This window comes from Meles meles, chromosome 10 (genome assembly GCF_922984935.1).
Source record: "Meles meles chromosome 10, mMelMel3.1 paternal haplotype, whole genome shotgun sequence".
NCBI lineage: Eukaryota > Metazoa > Chordata > Mammalia > Carnivora > Mustelidae > Meles > Meles meles.
Genome location: NC_060075.1, coordinates 89,969,085 through 89,989,888, shown reverse-complemented (window position 1 = coordinate 89,989,888; position 20,804 = coordinate 89,969,085). Strand labels below are relative to the sequence as shown.

Genomic DNA, 20,804 nt, shown 5'->3' with positions numbered 1-20,804 from the left:
GGACTATAAAGACTTTTGGGCCCGATGCTAGGTTGTTTGAAGAATAGAGAAATTGATTTACATAAGTTTCAGTCTTTTTTACAGGATGTATTGATCAATCATCAGAGCTGAGAAGGCTGTTAGACCCAGATAGAGGTCTCAGATTAAGTGAATAGGACCTTAATCACAAGAACCAGGGTCTCCTCCATTACACTTCATTCCCTCACCTCCTTAACCCAACTGCACCTTGGAATGGAAACACGAGGTAGTTTGCATCTACTAGTATAAGTCAGTTTAGCATACAAGATTAATATGCAAAAATAAATTAGGTTTCTATCTAAAAATATGATTATAATGGCATAAAAATATTGGCAGAAGCCAATATTCTTGACTTCCTCGCCCAGCAGATTCCCAACCGCATATCACTCTGTCAGCTTTCTCTAGTCCTACCTTCAGACTGCTGAGTTCTGCTGGAAAAATCACCCAGCTGTGCAGACTGATACAACTTTGTCTAGAATTCCTGCTGGGTCTCCTTAGCAGTCCTTCCCAGGCAGCTCTCTCCCACTCTCCATTTGTATGCATTTCCTGAGGCTGCTGGAAGAAATCAACGGCAAACCTGATGACTTGACACAACAGAAATTTGTTCTCTCTGTTCTGGAGGCCAGAAGGCCAAAGTCTGTTTTCCTCTGTGAAATCGCGGTGTCCGCAGAGCTGCACTCCCTCCAGAGGCTCTTGGGGAGAATCCACTCATGGTGGTAATTGCTTCCCTGGGTGGGGTTCCATCTCTCTTAAGTTGTTGCTTTCGGAGTCACATTGCCTTTTCTTACTTGTCTGTGGACTCGGATGATTATGACAGCATTTGGGGCACACTGGATAATCCAAAGTGACCACATCTCAAGATTCTTAATCACAGCCACAAAGACCCTGTTACCAAGGTAATGTTTAACAAACTCCAAGGATTAGGATTTGATATTTTGGGGGGCCATTATTCAATCTACTATACCATTCAGAGATAATTCTGTTATGAAATACAGCCCATATAAAAGTATATGAAAATGCATAGCTGTCCAACCAAGAAACAATGTTACCGATGCCTCTCAAACTCCTTTCACTTCCCCTCCCTGATTGGATCTTCAATTCCAAATGTTATAGTAATTCTTCCCTTCCCCACCCCCCCACCCCCGCCTTTGGTAGCTTTTACATCCTAAATAATACGTGGTTTTGATTGCTGCTTTTGAAGTTTATAAAAAACAAAATGGTTTGGAGTTTTGATTTTGGTTTGTTTGGTTTTGGGGTTTTTGTTGTTTTTTTTTTTTTTTCTTTCTTGGACTTTTTTTTTTTTTTTTGAAATTTATCCCTGTCGATGAATTTAGCTGTAGTTTATTAATCCTCACTGGTATAGTTTCATTATATAAATATACCAAATGGATAGACATTTGGATTGTTTGGAGCTTTTGGTGTTATGAGTGATATAGTGAATTGCTGAGTTGTAGGGTAGATGCCTGTTCAACTTAGGTAATGTAAACCATTTCTCAAAATGGTTATACTAATTTACACTTCCTCCAGTGGTGGATAAGGGAGCCCATTGTTTCATAGTCTTACCAGACACTTGGGGTTGTTTCAATGTTCAATTTTTAACAATTCAGTGAGTATGAAATATTTCACACTGGATTTAATACCCCTGATTATGAATGAGATTGAGCATCCCTTCTTAACATTGATCTTCTTCTTTTTGTGAAATTACTGTATTTTTATTTCTGCCTTTTTTCTTCCTGATTTGTTACAGTTCCTTAACATTCTAGATACTACTCCTTTCGGTTAATAAGTGTCACCAATACTTTTCCCCAGAGACCTGAAATATGTCAAGAAGTGTTTCCTTTATTCTTTATTCTGAAATAATTTGTATAAGATTGGGATTATTCATTCCTTGAATAGTTCATAGAGCTCACCCATAGTAATATCATTGGGGCCTAGAATTCTCTATGTGGGAAGATAATTTTTAGATCACTGTCTCTGTCTTATTTGTGATTATAGGACTGGTCAGGTTTTTAAGTCTTTCTTGATAATATTTTGACGATTTTTCCATTACATCTCAGTTTTCAAATTTATTAGCATGAAATTAGATCCATATTTTTAAAGGATCAATTTTATTGATCCTTGACTTTATTGATCCTTATTAGTTTTCTTTCTTTAATTTCTGTTCTTATCCTCATTAGCCCTTTCCTTCTACTTTCTTTGGATTTACTTTGCTCTGGATTTTTTCCCCCTTTTTTTGAATGGTTACTTAGCTCATTAATTTTTCAAGCTTTTCCCCTAGCACACATGTTTGTGATTTTATGTTTTCCACTATGTAACTGTTTTAGCTTTATCACACAAGTTTTCCATGTCTGGTATTTTTATCATTTTGGTTCTAAATGTATTCACATTTTACATTACAATTCTTCTTTGATCTATTGGTAATTTGGTAATGTATTTCCCAAAATGGCGTTTTCTAACTCTTTTTTTATTGGCTTCTAAGGTGACTGCATTGAGGTCTCTGCAGTGATCAGTCCTCTTTGAAATTTGCTTTGACTTGCTTTTTGACCTAGTTTATGATCAAAAATGTTATTTCATGTGCTTGAAAGGACGTATATTCTATTGAATGTGGTGTTCTATGGTTTGCCTTATATATTAGGTTATTAATTTTACTGTTTAAATCTATATGTTAACTGAAGCACATGTAAATAGGATACATTAAAAATAAAACAATGATTTAAAAAAAGGAGATCAGGAAAAATAAGTTTTATCTGTTTGGGATTTGCTCAGCTTCTTAAATCTATAGATTTATATCCTTTGCCAGATTTGGCAGTTTTCAGCCATTATTTCTTCCAGCCCTTTTTCAGCTCTGCCCCTTTTCTCCTCTTCTAGGACAATAATGACATAAATGTTCGATTTTTTTTGTCGTTGTAGTTCTGTAGGTCTCAGAGATCTCCTCTTGTTTTGCTTTTTATAGTCTATTTTCTCTCCAGAAGTTGTGTAACATCTGTCTTCTAACTCATTGATTCTTTCTTCTGTGTCTTTGATTCTGTGGTTGAGTCCATCCATTGTTCAAGTATTGTATTTTTCAGTTCTAAAGTTTCCATTGAGGAGGGGCTCCTTGTGACTCAGAAGGGTATGTCATTCTTGATCTTTTTTTTTTTTTTCCAGATTTTTTATTTATTTATTTGACAGACAAAGATCACAAGTAAGCAGAGAGGCAGGCAGAGATGGGGGGAAGCAGGCTCCCCGCTGAGCAGAGAGCCCGACACAAGCCTTGATCCCAGGACCCTGAGATCATGACCTGAGCTGAAGGCAGAGGCTTAAGCCACTGAGCCACCCAGGCGCCCATGATTCTTGATCTTGGGGTTGTGAGTTTGAGCCCCACATTGGGTATAAAGATTACTTAAACTTTAAAAGAATAAAATTTCCATTCAGGTCTTTATTTACTGAGACTTACTACTTCTTTGCTGTTTTTTTCATTTGCTTCAAGAATGTTTATAATTGGGGCACCTGGGTGGCTCAGTCATTAAGCATCTGCTTTTGGCTCAGGTCATGATCCCAGGGTCCTGGGATCTAGCCCTGCATCAGGCTCCCTGCTCAGCGGGAAGCCTGCTTCTCCCACTCCCCCTACTTGTGTTCCCTCTCTCACTACGTCTCTGTCAACTAAATAAAATCTTAAAAAAAAAAAAAAAAAAAAGACTGCCTATAAATGCTTGTTGAAGCCTTTGTATTAGAACTGCTTCAAAATTGTAATTCTAACCTATCTTCTGTGTTCTCATTGTCTTTTCTCATTCAGCTGGTTCTTGGTGTGATGAGTGATTTTTACTTGAAACCTGGACATTTTGGGCATCACGTTATGAGACTCTGGTGCTTACATCAGCTTTCTGTTTTAGCAGGCCTCTTTTGACTGTGTTCCAGCAGAAAGAGGTCGGGCCACCTCTAAATCACCTCACATGGATACAACTATAGGCCCCTCATCGTACTTTGTGGGTATTGGCAGGGCCACAGTTTTTTCCTGTGCTGTTTGGCTGGAGTAGAGTGGGTTTATTGTCTGAACATTTTCTTACTAGACTGCCCTTTCTCTTATCCTTTGACTGGAGAGAGTCGGCTTTTGCCAGGACTTTTTTTTTTTTTTTCTGTCTGCACCTATTGGTGTTTCCAGATCACCAGCTTCTTCAGCTCCAAGTCTGATACGTATGAGGTAAATAGAAAATCCAGGGAATCACCACTGCATTGTGTGTTCCTTGGGTCCCAAGGTCCCTGGCTACTGTTTCATCATCTCTCCATCTTTCAGAAACGTATGATTGGTTTATATATGATGTTCCAGGTTTTTAGTTGTTCTTCACTAGAGAAATAGGGAAAAGTACATCTCTATTCCATCTTAAGGGAAGCAGAAATTCTCCTTATTTTCTTATTTGCTGAACTACATATTTAGTGAGATGAGGGAAGATAAGTAGAAAAAATGACTGTTCTAAGTAATTGTTTTCTTCCTGCTTAGCACAATGACCAGACGTGCTGGAACAATCATCAAGGTATGGAAATCGTTTTGACATAGTTTTCCTTTTTCCAGAAACTCAAACGAAATAGTCAGTGTATAATTTCGTTTTAAATCAGAGGTTGTATGTATGCTCCTGATTCTACCCATGATCTGAGAAGAGATCATTTTAAAAACCATTGCTTTAGAAATACAACTTAGTCACTTTATAAGTGGGACGTGAGGTGTAGCGGGCTTGAAGATGGAAATAACATGCACTCTAGTCCCAAAGAGAAAGTAAATCTGGACTCTGAATTCAGTTTTTTCCTCCCACTGTACTATTTGCTTCTAATAAGCTTCTAATAACTGTTTGCTTCTAGGGTTTCTTTTATTGGAATTTTTAAGAAAACTGTATAAATCAGCAAGGAATACATCTGGTTGCAGATAACAGGAACCATCCTTTAGTGATTTAAATAGAGGTGTATCTGTATCATACAGCCAAATGCTTTACCTCTTTGAAAAAATAAATTGTAAGTGACTAAATACACAAACACCATGTATTTACACCTACGTGTATGTGCACGCGCACACATGCACACACACACCCAAGATCAGCTGTCAAATGCTGAGAGATTAAGATGAGGACTGAGAATCAACCTTTGCATTTGACAATGTGGAGTGTATTGTCTTTGACTAAGGCCATTTCAGTGGAGTTCTGGGAATAGCCTGAGTAGTCCAACAGAATGATTTGTGGTGAGAGTGGAAGCTAGCAAGTATAGATGACTCTTTTGGCGTTTTGCGATAGAGTTGGGCAGAGAACTGGAAAAGCCGAAGGTGGATGTGGGGCATTTTTAAGATTGATTTATTTCAGAAAGACAGAGCACGCCAGGGGGAGGGACAGAGGGAGAGGAGAAAGAATCTCAAGCAGACTCCCTGCCAAGTGCAGAGTGGGGACATAAGGCTCGATCCCACAACCCTAACATCATGTTCTGAGCCAAAATCAAGAGTTGGTCCTTCAAATGACTGAGCCACCCAGGCACCTCTACAGCATGTTTTTAAGCTGAGAAGATTGATTCATTTTAGGTCTAAAAAAAATTGATGATGCAAGGAGAGGAGGGATGATTGCAGAACTGAGTCCCTGAGAATGTACGAGAAGGTATCTGATACCCAATGGGAAGGCTGATATTGGTGAGAGCAAACATAGTTCATCCATTATATTAGGGAAGAAAAACAAAATTTTAAAGTTGTGTTTGTAGATTCTGGTGATTAGGCTGAAGAATTTCTTCTTTGCACCTGTTTCTTTTCTTTTCTTTTCTTTTTTTTAAGTTGGCTCCACACCCAACCTGAAGCCCAATGTGGGGCTTAAGCTCATGACTGTGAGATTAAGTCCTGAGCTGAAATCAAGAGTCGGAGGCTTAGCTGACTGAGCCACCCAGGCGCCCCTGCACCTGTTTCTGAACATGAATTAAAAGTAAGGTCACCAACTGAGAATGAGGAGAGAGGAGGTATAGAGGTTTGAATGGAGAGGAGAACATATGACATAGAGTACATAAAAATGAGTTGATATTGTACTGGGGATCCTAGCCAATGCAATAAGACAAGGAAAAAAGTACATATAAGACACCAAGAAATTTTTTTAAAAAGAAGAAAGCAAGAAACTAAGCTGTTATTAATACATAACATGTATCCACATAGAAAATCCAAAATGATCTACCAACTAAGTACTAGAATTAATGAGTTTAGGAAAATAATTGAATATAAGATCATTATACAAAAACTGCATTTCTATGTAGAGTGTCAATTATAAACCATAATTTATGAAAATATATCATCTAAAGTAAAGTTTTAGGAAGTGAGAGATAAAGCTAATATGCAAGATTATCAGTAAGAAAACTATAAAACTTTTCTGTTTAGTAAACAAACATTGTTCCATTATAATAAACATTCCAAAGTTTGTGGAAAATCTTGACAAATGGATTCCTATGGAAGAGCAAAAGCCCTCAGATCATCAAGACACCCCTAGAGAAAATTAAGTAGTAACACTTAGTATGAACCTATTAAAATTGATACAGTAATGATGTGAAGGAAAGACAAAACTCACCAATAGAAGAAATATTTAAGAAACTATGCAAATACGTAAATTTGATACATGATGTAGAAGATATTACAGATTCAGTGTTTACAAAATGCCTAGCACATAATGGTAATCAGTATATATTTATTGAATTAATGTTTAGATAAAGGAGTAGAAAAAGAATGAGCTCTTTAATATCTGATGCTGGGACAATTGGTTATCCATATTTTAAAAAATTGATTCCTCTTTCAGACCGTAATTAAAATAAATTTCAGATCAGTTAAAAACTAGAATGAGAGAGTACCTGGCTGATTCAGTTGGAAAAGCTTGTGACTCTTGATCTCGGGGTTATGAGTTGGAGCCCCACATGGGGTGTAGAGGTGACTTAAATATATAAAACTTAAAAACAAAACAAAACAAAACCCTAAATGTGAAAGGTAAAACTTTAAAAATTTTATAACAGCCTGTGGAACAATATCTTTTAGACTTTAGGGTAGGAATGGATTTCTCACACAGATACAAAAAGTGTTCACTATAAATGAGGTAACTAGCAAATTTAACTGTATTAAAGTTTGGGACTTCACTTCTGTGAAAATGAATAAATTACGTCTGTATACAACAACATGTAGATGTTAGAAACAATGGGAAGTAAAAATAGCAAATCATAGAAGACTATTTGTGATACTATTTTTATATTAAGCTCAGAATATAACAATGCAAACTATTGTGTAGGTATACAGTGATACATGGTTAAACATTTTCTTTCTAAAAAAGCAAGAGAATGATAAACATAAGATTCAAAACACGATTACCTTGGAGGGAGAAAAGAGGGTTGAGATCCAGGAGGAGCACATGGAGGTTTCAAAAGCACTGACAATGTTCTGGTATAAATTGGGTGGTGGGTTCATATGTGTTTGTTGTATTATTATACTTCATAATGAAGAGTGTTGATACAACTTCAGATGTATCAAATACTACATAATAAAAACATTTAAGGGAGAAAAAACAAAAATACTGGTAATGTGCCTAATAAGACTTGTGACGATGGCTGTGAATGGAGGCACCTATGGCTCTTCTCAGTTTGACTCACTGTTTACTGTCTAATCATCAGCATCCCACTCTGCTCCCTCTCTATGTCCACCATCTTGTTCAAGGCGGGGGATCAGCTGTCCTCCTACAGACTTCCTGCCTCTGTCCCACCTTCATCTCAACCTCATTGCTATCAAAACCACTCTGGTTGCTGGCAGTAGGGTTGAGTTACAGTGTTTTTCTCTAGCTGCACTAGTGACCGTGGGAACTTAGTTCTGCCTTCTCTTCCTTCTCATACACATGTAGTAAGTCCTTCTCTGTGGGGGGATTCTTCCCTAAGGGGCAAAGCTTCACGATCACTCCTGTGCCCACCACTCCCCCAGCAAAAAAACAAAAACAAAAAGCCATATGTAATTTACTTTGGAGAAAAAAGGAAGATTAAAAATAAATAAGGGGCGCCTGAGTGGCTCAGTGGGTTAAGCCACTGCCTTCGGCTCAGGTCATGATCTCAGGGTCCTGGAATCGAGTCCCGCATCAGGCTCTCTGCTCAGCAGGGAGTCTGCTTCCCTCTCTCTCTCTCTCTCTCTCTCTGCCTGCCTCTCTATCTACTTGTGATCTCTCTCTGTCAAATAAATAAATAAAATCTTTAAAAATAAATAAATAAATAAATAAATAAATAAAGGAAGATTACTTATACATATGTGTGAGGTTTTAGTCGCAGTTAATTATGCTACCTGGCGGCAAAATCAGATGATTTACCGACATAGAGGAGAAAGTCCTGTATTGGTTTTTTGAACCGTTATTGCCTTTTTTTTCCTTAATTATTTATTTATTATTTTTTTAAATTTTTTATTTATTTATTTATTTTATAAACATATAATGTATTTTTATCCCCAGGGGTGCAGGTCTGTGAATCGCCAGGTTTACACACTTCACAGCACTCACCATACCCTCCCCAATGTCCATAACCCCCTCCCCCTCTCCCAACCCCCCTCCCCCCAGCAACCCTCAGTTTGTTTTGTGAGATTAAGAGTCACTTATGGTTTGTCTCCCTCCCGATCCCATCTTGTTTCCTTTATTCTTCTCCTACCCCCCAAACCCCCCGTGTTACATCTCCACGTCCTCATATCAGGGAGATCATAGGATAGTTGTCTTTCTCCGATTGACTTATTTCACTAAGCATGATACCCTCTAGTTCCATCCACGTCGTCGCAAATGCGTTATTGCCTTCTTTAAGGTGTCATGGCATCTTTTTAAAGTAAAAGACATGTTTTTATGTCCCCCATAATTACTTAAAAATACAAACAATGCTGTAACAATTCATATATTTAACAAATGTTTATTAAGTATTACTTTGTGCCAGGGATGGGTCAGTGAGGCAAACAAAGTGCCTCATGGTGCTTACATTTTAGAGGGAAGGACAAACAATAAAGGATACACATGAGCTCGGTAAATTAAAAAGAGATGTGTTACCAACCAATTAGGTAAAATGTGGTGACAGAAACAAAAGAGCAAAGAGAAAGCTGATTCAAAACTTTGAGGGAGATTTGGAGACTAGAGACTAAAGTATTTTCTCTGCAAATGTGGAGGAAATGCTTGAAGGAAGCGAGGGTGTTGATCCTGAGATTTTCAGGGAACAGGTCGGGCAAAGGACTGAGGTGGAAACACGTCTCGTGTGCAAACATACCGGAGTTCAAAGGGATTTGTTCAAAGGGTTGGGCCTCGCGCAATCCAGGGAGCTGGTGACAAGGCCTGGGGAAGAAGGTGGCTTCTGCATCTGGTGGTATGAGGAAGTCATGGTAGACCAGGAGGACCAGCAGTCGGGAAGGAAAGCTGAGTGGGAAGGAGAGGAGAATAGGAAACAGAAGAACAACCAGAGGGGACACCTGGGTGGCTCAGTGGTTTAAGCCTCTGCCTTCAGCTCAGGTCATGATCTCAGGGTCCTGGGATCGAGCCCCGCATCAGGCTCTCTGCTCAGTGGGGAGCCTGTTTCTCCCTCTCTCGCTGCCTACCTCTCTGCCTGCTTGTGACCTCTCTCTCTGTCAAATAAATAAATAAAATATTAAAAAAAAAAAAAAAAAAAGAACAACCAGAATCCGTGAAACCAGACCCACCTCAACTGCAGAGGTGAGCTTCAGAGCTGCACACACCTGGCTCAGAACCGGGAGAAGACGAAGATCTGGCAGCAGTTGGCAGATCTGCCCCTCATGAACAAAGGAGCCAGCAGATCCGAGACAGCACGCATGCACTGGGCCCCCTGGCACTGGGCCGCCTGTTCCCACCTTCGCAGCACAGTGGCTGCTGCTCCACCGCTGCCTTCCAGGCCTCACACCAGGTTCTCCTGAGGCCATTGCAAACAGGAAAGAGAAGTGCATCCTGAGACATCGATTTCCTGCTTAGCAAAGATGACAAACTTTAAAATTCCGAGGAACCGCAAGGAGGCCAAGGTCGCCAGACTGGGCTGAGCACGGACAGGGCAAACTAGTAAGGGATGAGGACAGAGATGTATACTGGAGTCCAGGTCATTGGGGGTCTTATAGGCCATTGTAAGGACGTGGGCTTTTACTCTCAGTGAAATGAGGACCCTTTGCTGGGTTTTGAGCTGAGGAGTAATCATTCCTTTTAAAAGAAATAACTAAGCGGTTTATTAATAATGTAGCTGTGCAATAGTTAACCCTGAAATATACCATCTTATAAATAATGATTTATACTAAAAGGAAATGTCAAAAACCAATGGAAGATAGAAACATCATTCAATAACTGACATTGAGAAAGTTAAACATATAGGGGAAAAGCAAGTTAGATTCTGTTATTCCCCCAGATAGATTTCAGATTGATTAAATAAGTAGATGCATACCATTTATATAAATGGCTAATAACCTTTCTGGAAAATGATTTCATCCAACAGATATTGATTAAAGTATCCAGTAAGTGCTAGGCAGCTCTTATTAGGTACAGGGGAGAAAATATAATGAATCTATCATTCCGGCAGTTGAGGAGCCCATATTCTGCTGGGCTATTTTGCAATACATGCCTGGAGTCTTGAAATTGCAAAAGGTAAAATATTTTCTCACTACACAGGTATTTAAAAATGTAACCTGTTTATTTTTTATAGCTTATATCCATTTTGAGGCTTTATTAATATAATCTTAGATAATTTCTGGTAAACTCATTAAACTCGGTTAATTTGACTTTTAAATTCCCCCCTCCTCCCCTCCAAGATGGCATTTTGATTCTGGGGAGCTTGCATATTATGATTGCCCTAAAAGGCACCATCTGCCTCTCATGCCCTTGTCCCCCATCTGCTCTAGGGTGAAGCCACGCCCACCCCCATAACAAATATACTGAGATGCTCCAGGAGCCAGCAGCTGGTCCTGGGAGCTGGGTCTTCCTCAGCCTCACCCCTATGGCCCCTTCAGATCTGCCTGCTTGCTCTCGGTCACTTTCTCACCACTTCCCTCTGGGTGTTCCTATACTGCTCGGAAGCCTGAGAGTCTAAAAATGATCCCAAGCTCCCTCAGCCCACACACACTTTGCCATTATTTCCAACCCACTGCCCCACCCAGGAAGCAGACATGGGTGCTCTCTGATCTCAGATCCTCAAAACTGTCTGGCGTTCTGTCATCTCTTACCCAATATGTCCATACCCGGGGCTATGGTCATCAACTGTAGCTCCAGCCTCCTGGACACTCCCAGGTGCATCTGACTTTCTTTCCTCCTCTCCCTCAGCCCTAGAAATCTTACTCTGATTTATTGTCCTATATCTTTTTTTTTTCAAATATCATGACCTTGACCCAATATGCTCAAAGACCCAAGCTCTTTAAGCCTTTACTCTACCGAAGACTGCAAAAAAATATTTTTTGAATATACAGTACCTGTGCATTAACTCATTTGATTCCCACTACATTTCTTCGGGAACAACCTACCAAGTGTAGTGTCTTAGCTCCCTGGGCTGGTGAAGTACCTTTCAGAGTTTAAGGAAGCCAGGGTAGTAGGGTGAGAAGTGGCCCTGGGAATGAAAACTGGTTAAGACTTCAAATTTTCATTCTACCATGAAGATTTTCCTTTGGCCCCAGTAATTCCACTTTGAACATTTTACTTTTATTTTTTTATTTTTATTTTTTTTAAAGTAAGCTCTATGCCCAACATGGGGCTTGAACTCATGACCCTGAGATCAAGAATCATACGTTCCACCGACTGAGCCAGCTAGGCACTCCCACTTTGAGCATTTTAAAATAAATGAACAATAAAAACAAGTAAGTAAATAATAAAAAATAAATAAATGAACAGTGATAGGCTTTCTATTCTTCCCTTTCTGACAAGAGATGAATCTTGGGTTTGCCCCAGATTGGAGCTCTGAAATCAGGAAGTAGATTAGGTTGACCCATGGGTTAAAGAAATAGCTTGCAGCTTTTTTGTAGTGTTGTTATTTGTTTTTATTATTTCATGGAAAGACATTTCTAGAAGACTTTTTTTTTAAGAAGACATTTTTTTTTTGTCTTGCAAGATATCCATGTGATACTAGCCTAACTGCCCACCTTGGTTTCTGGACAACATCCCCAAGATGTGGTAAAGACCAAATATCCATTCCTTCCTTTCTATGTTAAATTAACAGAACTCCATTTGCTCCATGCCACCCAACTAAAAGACTATATCCCAGGCTCTCTTGCAGCCATGTGTAGTTTGATGGCTAAATTCTGGCCAATGGAATGAAAACAGAATGTTCTATGAGACTTCAAGAGTTTCATTAAAGTCTGATCTTTGGGGCACCTGGTGGCTCAGTCAGTTAAGCTTCCTACTCTTGGTTTCAGCTCAGGTCATGATCTCATGGGTTGTGAGATGGAGCCCTACACTGGGCTCCATGCTCAGTGGGGAGTCTGGTTGGAGATTCTCTCCCTCTGACCCTCCCTATACTCTCCCTCTCTCTCTAAAATAAGGAAATCTTTAAAAACAAAACAAAAAAAAAAAAAACTTTTAAAACATCCAATCTTAAACAAAACCTTAAACAAAACAAAACAAAACAAAACCTTAAACAAAACAAATCTACAACAAAAAATCATGTTAAATAGGAAAACATTGGAAATTTTCCTTTGAAAGTCAGGAATGAACTAAAGGTGCCTGCTTTTATCTCTTTAGTTCATCTGTAGAGATCCTGTGCAACACAAAAGGTCACAAAAAAGAAATTAAACGCATAAGGATTGAGGAGGAAATAAAACTGTTATTATTTGCAAATGGTATGATTGTCTAGATAAAAATCCCCTAAAGAATTTAAAAATAAATTATTAGACATAATAGAAAACTTTGATATGATAACAAATTCAATTTCGTTTCCATATACCAGACAGTTTAAAAATGTATTTTAAAAGATCAATATTATTGATTTATAATACTATAAAACTATAAAAATTCTAGGGGAAAAATTAACAAAAGATGTGCAAGATCCATACATAGAAAATTAGAAAATTTTGGCAAAAGAACATGAAAGGATACCTAAATGGAGAAATATCCCATCTCTATGGATAGGAAGATTTTTATCATAAATATGCCAGTTCTCTCCAAATTGATCTCCACATGTACTGCAAATCACAGTCAAAAATCTCAACAAGGTTTTTCATAGAACATGAGAAGTTGATTCTAATATATGTAAAGGAACAAAAGGCCAAGGATAGATTTTTTTTAAATATAACATTTTATTTTTTTTATTAACATATAATGTATTACTAGCCCCAGGGATACAGGTCTGTGAATCACCAGGCTTACACACTTCACAGCACTCACCATAGCACATTAGACAAGATACTTTTTTTTTTAAGATTTTTATTTATTTATTTGATAGAGATCACAAGTAGATAGAGAGGCAGGCAGAGAGAGAGAGAGCGAAGCAGGCTCTCTGCTGAGCAGAGAGCCCGATGCGGGACTCGATCCCAGGACCCTGAGATCATGACCTGAGCCGAAGGCAGCGGCTTAACCCACTGAGCCACCCAGGCGCCCTAGACAAGATACTTTTGAAGGAGAAAAATAATGGAGAGAATTATCCTGCCGATATAATGATTTATTGTAAAGTTATAATAATGAAGGCAGTGTGTTAATGAGGGAGGAACAAACAAACTCACCAATGGGTAGAAGAGAGAGCCCGCAATCAGAGCCATGCATATTTGAATTTTTAAGACATGTTGGAAGTAGAAAGTGGGAAAAAGAAACACTGAATCACAAATGGGGCCAAAAAAATGAAATCTGAGCTTATTTCACATCTTATACAAAAATCAAACCTAGAAGCATAAAAAGCTTAAATGTCAAAAGGGAACTTGAGCCCTTAGAAGAAAATGTAGGTGAAAATCTTTCCGAGCTTAAGATAGGGAAGAGTTTCTAAACAAATGACAAAAGCACGCTAATATGAAAGGTGTTATTAACAAATCCAGACACATTAAAATGAATCATCCAAACATGCCATCAGCACACTGTAAAGAAACCAAAATTTACAAGTAGAAGAATTAGCATGCAAAATATATAAAGATTCCTACCAGCAACTAAGAAAAAGAAGAGTAACCTGATAGAAAACTATGCTATAGATTCAAACAGGCCTTCCTTTCACTGAAGAGGAAACAGACATAGGGGATAAGCGTGAAACACTCTTGACCTCCTTCCTGGGGAAATGTAAGTCAAAACCACGTAGAGGTGTCATTGTACAAGTGCAGATAAGAATGACAAAGTCTGGCAACACCACGTTTGAAGGGAGTGTGAACCAATGTGATCACACTGCTGGTAGAAATGTAAATTTAATATAACACTTGGAAAATTAGTTTGTCATCTGGTAGAGTTGTTCATGCTTTAAGACCCGGTAATACCACGTCTGGGTATTTGCCCCCACACAAAATGAGCACCTGTGCGATGTAACATAGAAAGGAGAAGGTTCATAGACAGAAAGTTTGTATTAGGAAAAGAAATTTAGGGGCGCCTGGGTGGCTCAGCAGGTTAAAGCCTCTGACTTCGACTCAGGTCATGATCTCAGGGTCCTGGGATCGAGCCCGGAATCGGGCTCTCTGCTCAGCAGCGGGGAGCCTGCTTCCTCCTCTCTCTCTCTGCCTGCCTCTCTGCCTAGTTGTGATCTCTGTCTGTCAAATAAATAAATAAAATCTTTTTTAAAAAAAATAGAAAAAGAAATATAAACAACCCAATTCTCTATTGGCAGAAGAAAACATGAATACAATTTGGTAGAGTCACACAATGAATGATAATACGGAGGTGAAAATAAATGAACTGCAGTTTGACTAACCACATGGACGTCTCAGAAACACCATTAAGTAAAAATAGGCTAGAGAAGAGTAAATAGAGTGCGATACTAATTTTATTAACCAAGCAAGCCTAATTATGTCTTTATTTCAGATATACGAGCATATTTGGTAAAATTCCTTTTCAAAAGGCAAAGGAACGGCACACCGAATTTAGGAGAGGAATAACCTGGGTAAGAAGCAGAGAGCGGGGACAGGGGGTCGCCATTTCTTGGGTCAAAGGGAAATGCTGGTGATAGGCTAGTTCTTGGTTGGCATTAGTTCCAGCAGGTGTAGATTAGCAGAGAAAAATAACATGAAGCAAAATAGGGTCATGCTTGAGCCCATGATGAGAGCGTGCCATGAATCAAGAATTTTAATTGCATTCTGCACATTGGAAACCCATGTCTTAAATCATTTTTTTTATGAAGGCCATGAAAACTGTACAAGAAATTTTCCTTAATCCCACTACCCAAATGCTGCAAGCAACTCCTCTTAAAAGTCTCAATTAATGACCTGGAACATGCTTTTATGGCTTTCCAATGAAGTGTGAAGTGTTGCTGTTCTTGTCAACCAACTGTCAAACTGCATTTCCAGCAGCTCAAAGGTCAGGGGACTGATTTTGAAAACCTTGGCTGGGAATTTCAGGAAAGAAACAAAAAAAGGTGTCAGCGAAGGCTCCCTAGGGACAGTTTACAGTTTATTTTAAAAATCTGGTTCCAAAAGCCTCATTTAAATTCTAGAAAAAACAAATAGGAGTATTGCAAAGTAAATGTTTATTTTAAATGTCACTTTCAGATCACATTTATAGTGTAACATGCCTTGCACTTTCCTTCTGTGTGAGTCATTATTAAAAGTATCTTTATAACTTTGTATAGTCCTCGGTTTCCTCATAAAAACATAGAAAGGCGTTTTGATTTAAAAGCAGCAACTAGAGGCACCTGGCTAGCTCCATTTGCACAACATGGGACTTGATCTCAGGGTCATGAGTTTGAGCCCCACACCGGGCATAAAGCTTACTTAAAAAAAAAAAAAAAAAAATTGGAGGTAGCAACAAAATGGAGTTTGGGGCACTAGAACAGGGTGCATTTAAAGCAGCACCCCACTCCCCAAGAGGGCAAAGAAGCAAATACACACTGTCCACCATCTCCCGGGAACTCTATGCTATGGTTCAAAATGACTACACTTAGGAAAAGAAAGGAACCCCTTCTGGTCTGTAAGTCTCTGCTGTGGTTCCAACCAGCTGCTCGTTTAGAATCCCACTTCCCCATCTGTTGAACTCAAGAACCAACACCTGCCTTCCATACCTCACGGTCAGTGTGACGATGTCCTACACGGTTCTACACGGTTCTATGCGCTGACAGTCAGTTGTCAAGGAGGAATAACGGGAGACCCCCGGGACGCATATAGTCCCTTTACACCCACTTTATCGTGCGTGGAGCATGATGGTACTAGGTATGATGACCACGGAGTTCAAAGTTAATTTACTTTTGCATCTCTAACAGAACTCATCAAATCATATCTGATGTGTTTGATGTCTAACCTGGGTCCCGTGGTAAAAGGTAGAATCCACTCTGCAGAAACCTGTTTCGTGATGATCCCATTTACGTGGTGGCTTCTAGAAAAGTGTTTTGGGGACCACCAAGGGTTGCTGGTCACCTAAATATTAATTATACAGTCAATGTAGACCAATACGTGCGGGCTTCCCTTGACACTGTGGAGGGTAGATGGGTGCCTTTGATACAAACGCTTGTCCCCATTACTTTACATTATCATTTCAAAAGCACTTTATCTTTCTTTCTGCTTGATCGCTCTTTGAGAGCCACACTCCCAAAATGTCAGTTCCAAATTTCTCTGCCCTTCAGCTTCCCCGACAAGTAAGTTAACGATCTGTAAATAAATCCTTAAATATCCTCATGGATCCGCGGGTGAAGGAATCCTATCAGAAACCCAAGAAACCTCCCGAAATGCAAATATCTTCCTTGTTCCTGAGCTGGCCTGGAGTTTTATACAAGGGACTCTCGGGGGGCTTTGGGAGGCAGCAAACCCCTCACAGGCCTCCCCCCCCCCTCTTTCTTTTAGTTGATCTCATTGTCTTTCGGGGAAGACAAGGGAAGAAGCATCCTAGAAAATCTTTATCTCTTATTTTTTTCAAGAGGAGTAGGAGGAAGATCGAAAATAGTTAGGTCTGGCAGCTTAATCTGGGTTGGCTGTTTTTTGCCAGCAATCTGTAAAATGTGTTTTTCAAGGATAAGAAGTTTGGGCCCCAGGCCAAAGCTCATGTCTGTCAGCGGCAGGAAGAGAAAAGATCCCTTTAACCCACTGCTCTGTTCTGTTTACCTTTGTGCTTGACCGTGAGCACCAGGCCTGCAATCGGCCTGGAGCTACTCAGGGGTGACCCTCTCCTCCCTCCAAACAGAGCCTTCGTGCCCTCCAGTCCGGTGAGCAGGGCCCACCTTTGGTTGGGGAGACCAAACCAGCACCTGTTCCTGGATTGGTCTTTAGATTTTCATGCTCCTTAAGAGGCTCCGAAAGGGGGGCGCCTGGGTGGCTCAGTGGGTTAAAGCCTCTGCCTTCAGCTCAGGTCATGATCCCAGAGTCCTGGGATCGAGCCCCACATCGGGCTGTCTGCTCTGCAGGGAGCCTGCTTCCTCCTCTCTCTCTGCCTGCCTCTCTGCCTAGTTGTGATTTCTCTCTGTCAAATAAATAAAAAATATTAAAAAAAAAAAAAAACCATTAAAGAGGCTCCGAAAGGGGGTGCGGGGGCCGGCGCCTGGGTGGCTCAGTCCTTGAGCCTCTGCCTTCGAATCAGGTCATGATCCCCGGAGTCGTGGGATGGGGTCCCGGGATTCGAGCCCCACATCGGGCTCTCTGCTCAGAGGGGTGCCTGCTTCTCACTCTCCCACTCCCCCTGCTTGTGTTCCCTCTCTCGCTGTGTTCTGTCAAATAAATATAAAATCTCTTGAAAAATTAAAAAAAAAAAAAGAGGCTCAAAAAGGGAACTTGAAGTACTCTTGCTTTTTTAATGCTCCCAAAGGGCATTTCCTAAGAAGTCAGAAGAGTGTACACGTGCCCTCAGGGTACCAGTGGCTGCCAACCACCGAGAGTCTCTGGGGCAAGAACTCTCTGGCGGAACCCGGTGTTCATTCATTATGCAAAACTTCATTCTAGCCGGTAGCTAACAGGCACACACTCCCGGGGGCTTGAGGGGACGGCTGCTAAACCGGGTTTCCTGTTTCCTGCAGAACCCACCACAGCAGTGCGGAAGGTGTCTCCGAGCCAGGCAGGCTAAGGCTCCAAAAAGAGAGAAAAGACTGGCAGCACCGCAGGGGCTCAACCCCTCCCTCCTCGACCTCCCTCCTTTCCCGGGAAAGCTGCCTCCTCAGGGATGGAAAGGGGGGTGCGGGTCCCAGCTCCCTGGGGAGCTGCTCAAGGCCATGTTTCCCAGGAGACCAGACATGGGTGGATTTCCCTCCCTCCTGTTCCCCACCTGGCCCTGGAGCTTCTTACGCCCCTTTTCCTTTCCCTGGAAGGCCAAGTGGACCAGCCCCACTGAGAACGGACAGAGAGAGAAAGGGAGAGGCTCTGACCAACAGGCAGTGAACAAATGGTGGCGTGAGCAGGTCCCATGCTCAGCCCGGCTTCCCCACACCTGCTCCTCCAGCTGGGGTACTGGGTGGTGAGGAGGACAGACTGTGGGGCTGGAGGACGAGGTGCGGTGGGAAGGATGAAGTAGCATAATCTTGTTTTTTTTCCCCTGAAGTTGGGTCCAGCGGAAGTCCCCAACGTCTGCGTTGAAGAAGCAATGGCCCAGTGACCCTGCTGGCCTTCCTGGGCCGCCTTGCAGCGTCCAGCCTTCTCCAGGCCCTTTCTTCAGGCACTCACGGAGCTCCTCCTTGCACTGGGAAAGAAAGCTGGGGTCCTCTGCTCGGGGAGCCCGCAGGCTAGCTAGGAGGAGCCAAGTTCTCAGCGTCCTTCCGTGGGAAAGGCTGGGGCTCCGGCTGGCCGGGGTCTGCAGGGACCTCCGGAAGAGCTGGAAAGAGGGAGCAGAGCGCGACACTGGGCAGGGGAGAGCTTGCTCACTAAGCAGTTAGACTACCCCGGTCAGGAGCCCTGCCCTCCCTGGGCCTCCATTCCTTCACTGCCAGGTGAAGGACTTACAGGCTCCGGGGATCTCAGGGCTCCAAGCCTTTGCTGGCTTGCCATGTGGCCCTTTCCCCCACCCCTGCACAGGGCTGTTTGCTCTCAGAAGACAGAGCCCAGCCCCGGGGCAGTTCAGGTGGTGTGTTGTAGAGGATGAGCCTGGCCTTCCTGACTCTCTAGGAACCCCTGCGGCCCCCGCTGGCCTCAGACCACCCGAGATTGCCTTGCAGGGAGGGGGTTGGGCAGCGGTAGTCTGTAGGCAGTGCTGATGCTGAAATCCTGCCAACTGGGGTGGTGAGCAGGCCTGGTGGAATTCGGGGCATGTTCTCACCAGAAAAACCCGAGTCGATTCTGTCTGTGCCAAAGGTGCTAAAGATGTGTCCCGGGGTGGTGAGCACGACAGCCAAAGCCAGCCTAGAGAGCAGGCCCCCCGCTGCCCCCAGCCCCGCCACCCTCTCTTCCCATTCCTTGCTAGGCAGTCCCGGAACAGACTGTCACCTCATCTGGGCAGCTAGAGGTGGACACATGACACCCTGCCCTCCCCCAACACATGCACTGTTTTGCATAGATGTGAAACGTAAGGAACTCGGGCTTCAGAAACGCACCTCTCCTCCTCCCACAGGCAATGCCATTTTCAAGGCCAGTATTCAAGTCCTGAGGAGTTCCTGCCCATCTGCTCAAGATTTAGCCGCAGTGGCTTCCTCCTATCCAACCTGTGGGCTTCCAGAATCCTCTGTGCGGATCTCCACTGAGCTTGAGAGCTCAGCCTGGCCCTTCTCCCCACCACATCCCCGAGCAGGTTCTCAATCAAGGGCAGGAACGGTTCAGTGCAGGGCATCCATCTCCTGACACTGAGGCCTCTACCAATACCCAAGTACTGGGAATGTTGTAATCAATTCCAAGTATTCCATTCTCAACTATTCTCATATTACTTTGTATGATCTCAATTCCTCCCACAGCCGTGGACTGACTTATGTAGACCTCATCTATCTTATTAAATGGTGATGTTGGGTCATCTGGGGTGAGAAAGCTGGGTGGGGGGGAAATGCTGAGACTCTGGCTACTACTATTTATTTCTAGGAGTAACAAACTGTCTTTCTGTGGCCCAGGAGTCTCATGTCTTCCACCAACATCGATGACATTGTGGCACCCTGATCTTTAGCCTATACAGAGGACAAAATCCCAGGCACTTCGCAGTTCTTGACAGCATGGGGCATTGCAGGTAGAAGAAGCAGTATATGCAAAGGCCCTGAGGCCGAGGGAGCACAGCCTATTCTAGGAATTGCCAGATCAGAATGACTATGGCATACATTTGGGATGTGGGGTGGCAAGTGATTTCTTCCTTCAAGCTTTTGCTCGATTATCACCTCAGTAGAGTGATCTTCCTTGACTATCCTATCTATGACCATCCTATCCATCTGGGAGCCAAGATCCTTTAAAGCATTTTGTGTTTGCATTTTAGAGTAATGAGGTCGCAGTAAAGGTAGCAATGTGAGGAGTTCATTGAAAGAGAGCAAGACCCCTGGAGGCTGAAAGACCAGATAGGAGGTTGGTGCATATTCTAGAAGGATGATGCTGATCTGGATTGAGGACATTAGGAGTGGAGAGAAATGGACGAGTGTGAAAGCTATGAGGGATGTAGAATTGACAGGACTTGGTGATTCACTGGGTGTGGAGAGCAGGTGAGTGAAGGTCACCGGTGGCCACTGTGGTAATGAAGCGATTGGTTCAGGGTGTTCAGGGGAAATGGGGCATACCTCAGCGGAGAGTTTCAAAGTGCAAAATTTTGGCTTAATATTATCTGCAAAACTCTGGGGAA

At 41.9% G+C, this 20,804-nt stretch overlaps 1 protein-coding gene across 1 annotated transcript in view; it reads right to left on the bottom strand.

The window, feature by feature from the left end:
• Nucleotides 1-18,786: 18,786 nt before the first annotated feature.
• The window catches only part of CDHR3 (cadherin related family member 3), a 90,030-nt gene continuing 88,012 nt past the window's right edge, over nucleotides 18,787-20,804 (bottom strand). Inside the window, exon 20 of the mRNA XM_046020262.1 lies at nucleotides 18,787-18,875. Within this exon, the coding sequence (XP_045876218.1) occupies nucleotides 18,787-18,875 (89 nt within the window). The remainder of the gene's footprint in view (nucleotides 18,876-20,804) is intronic.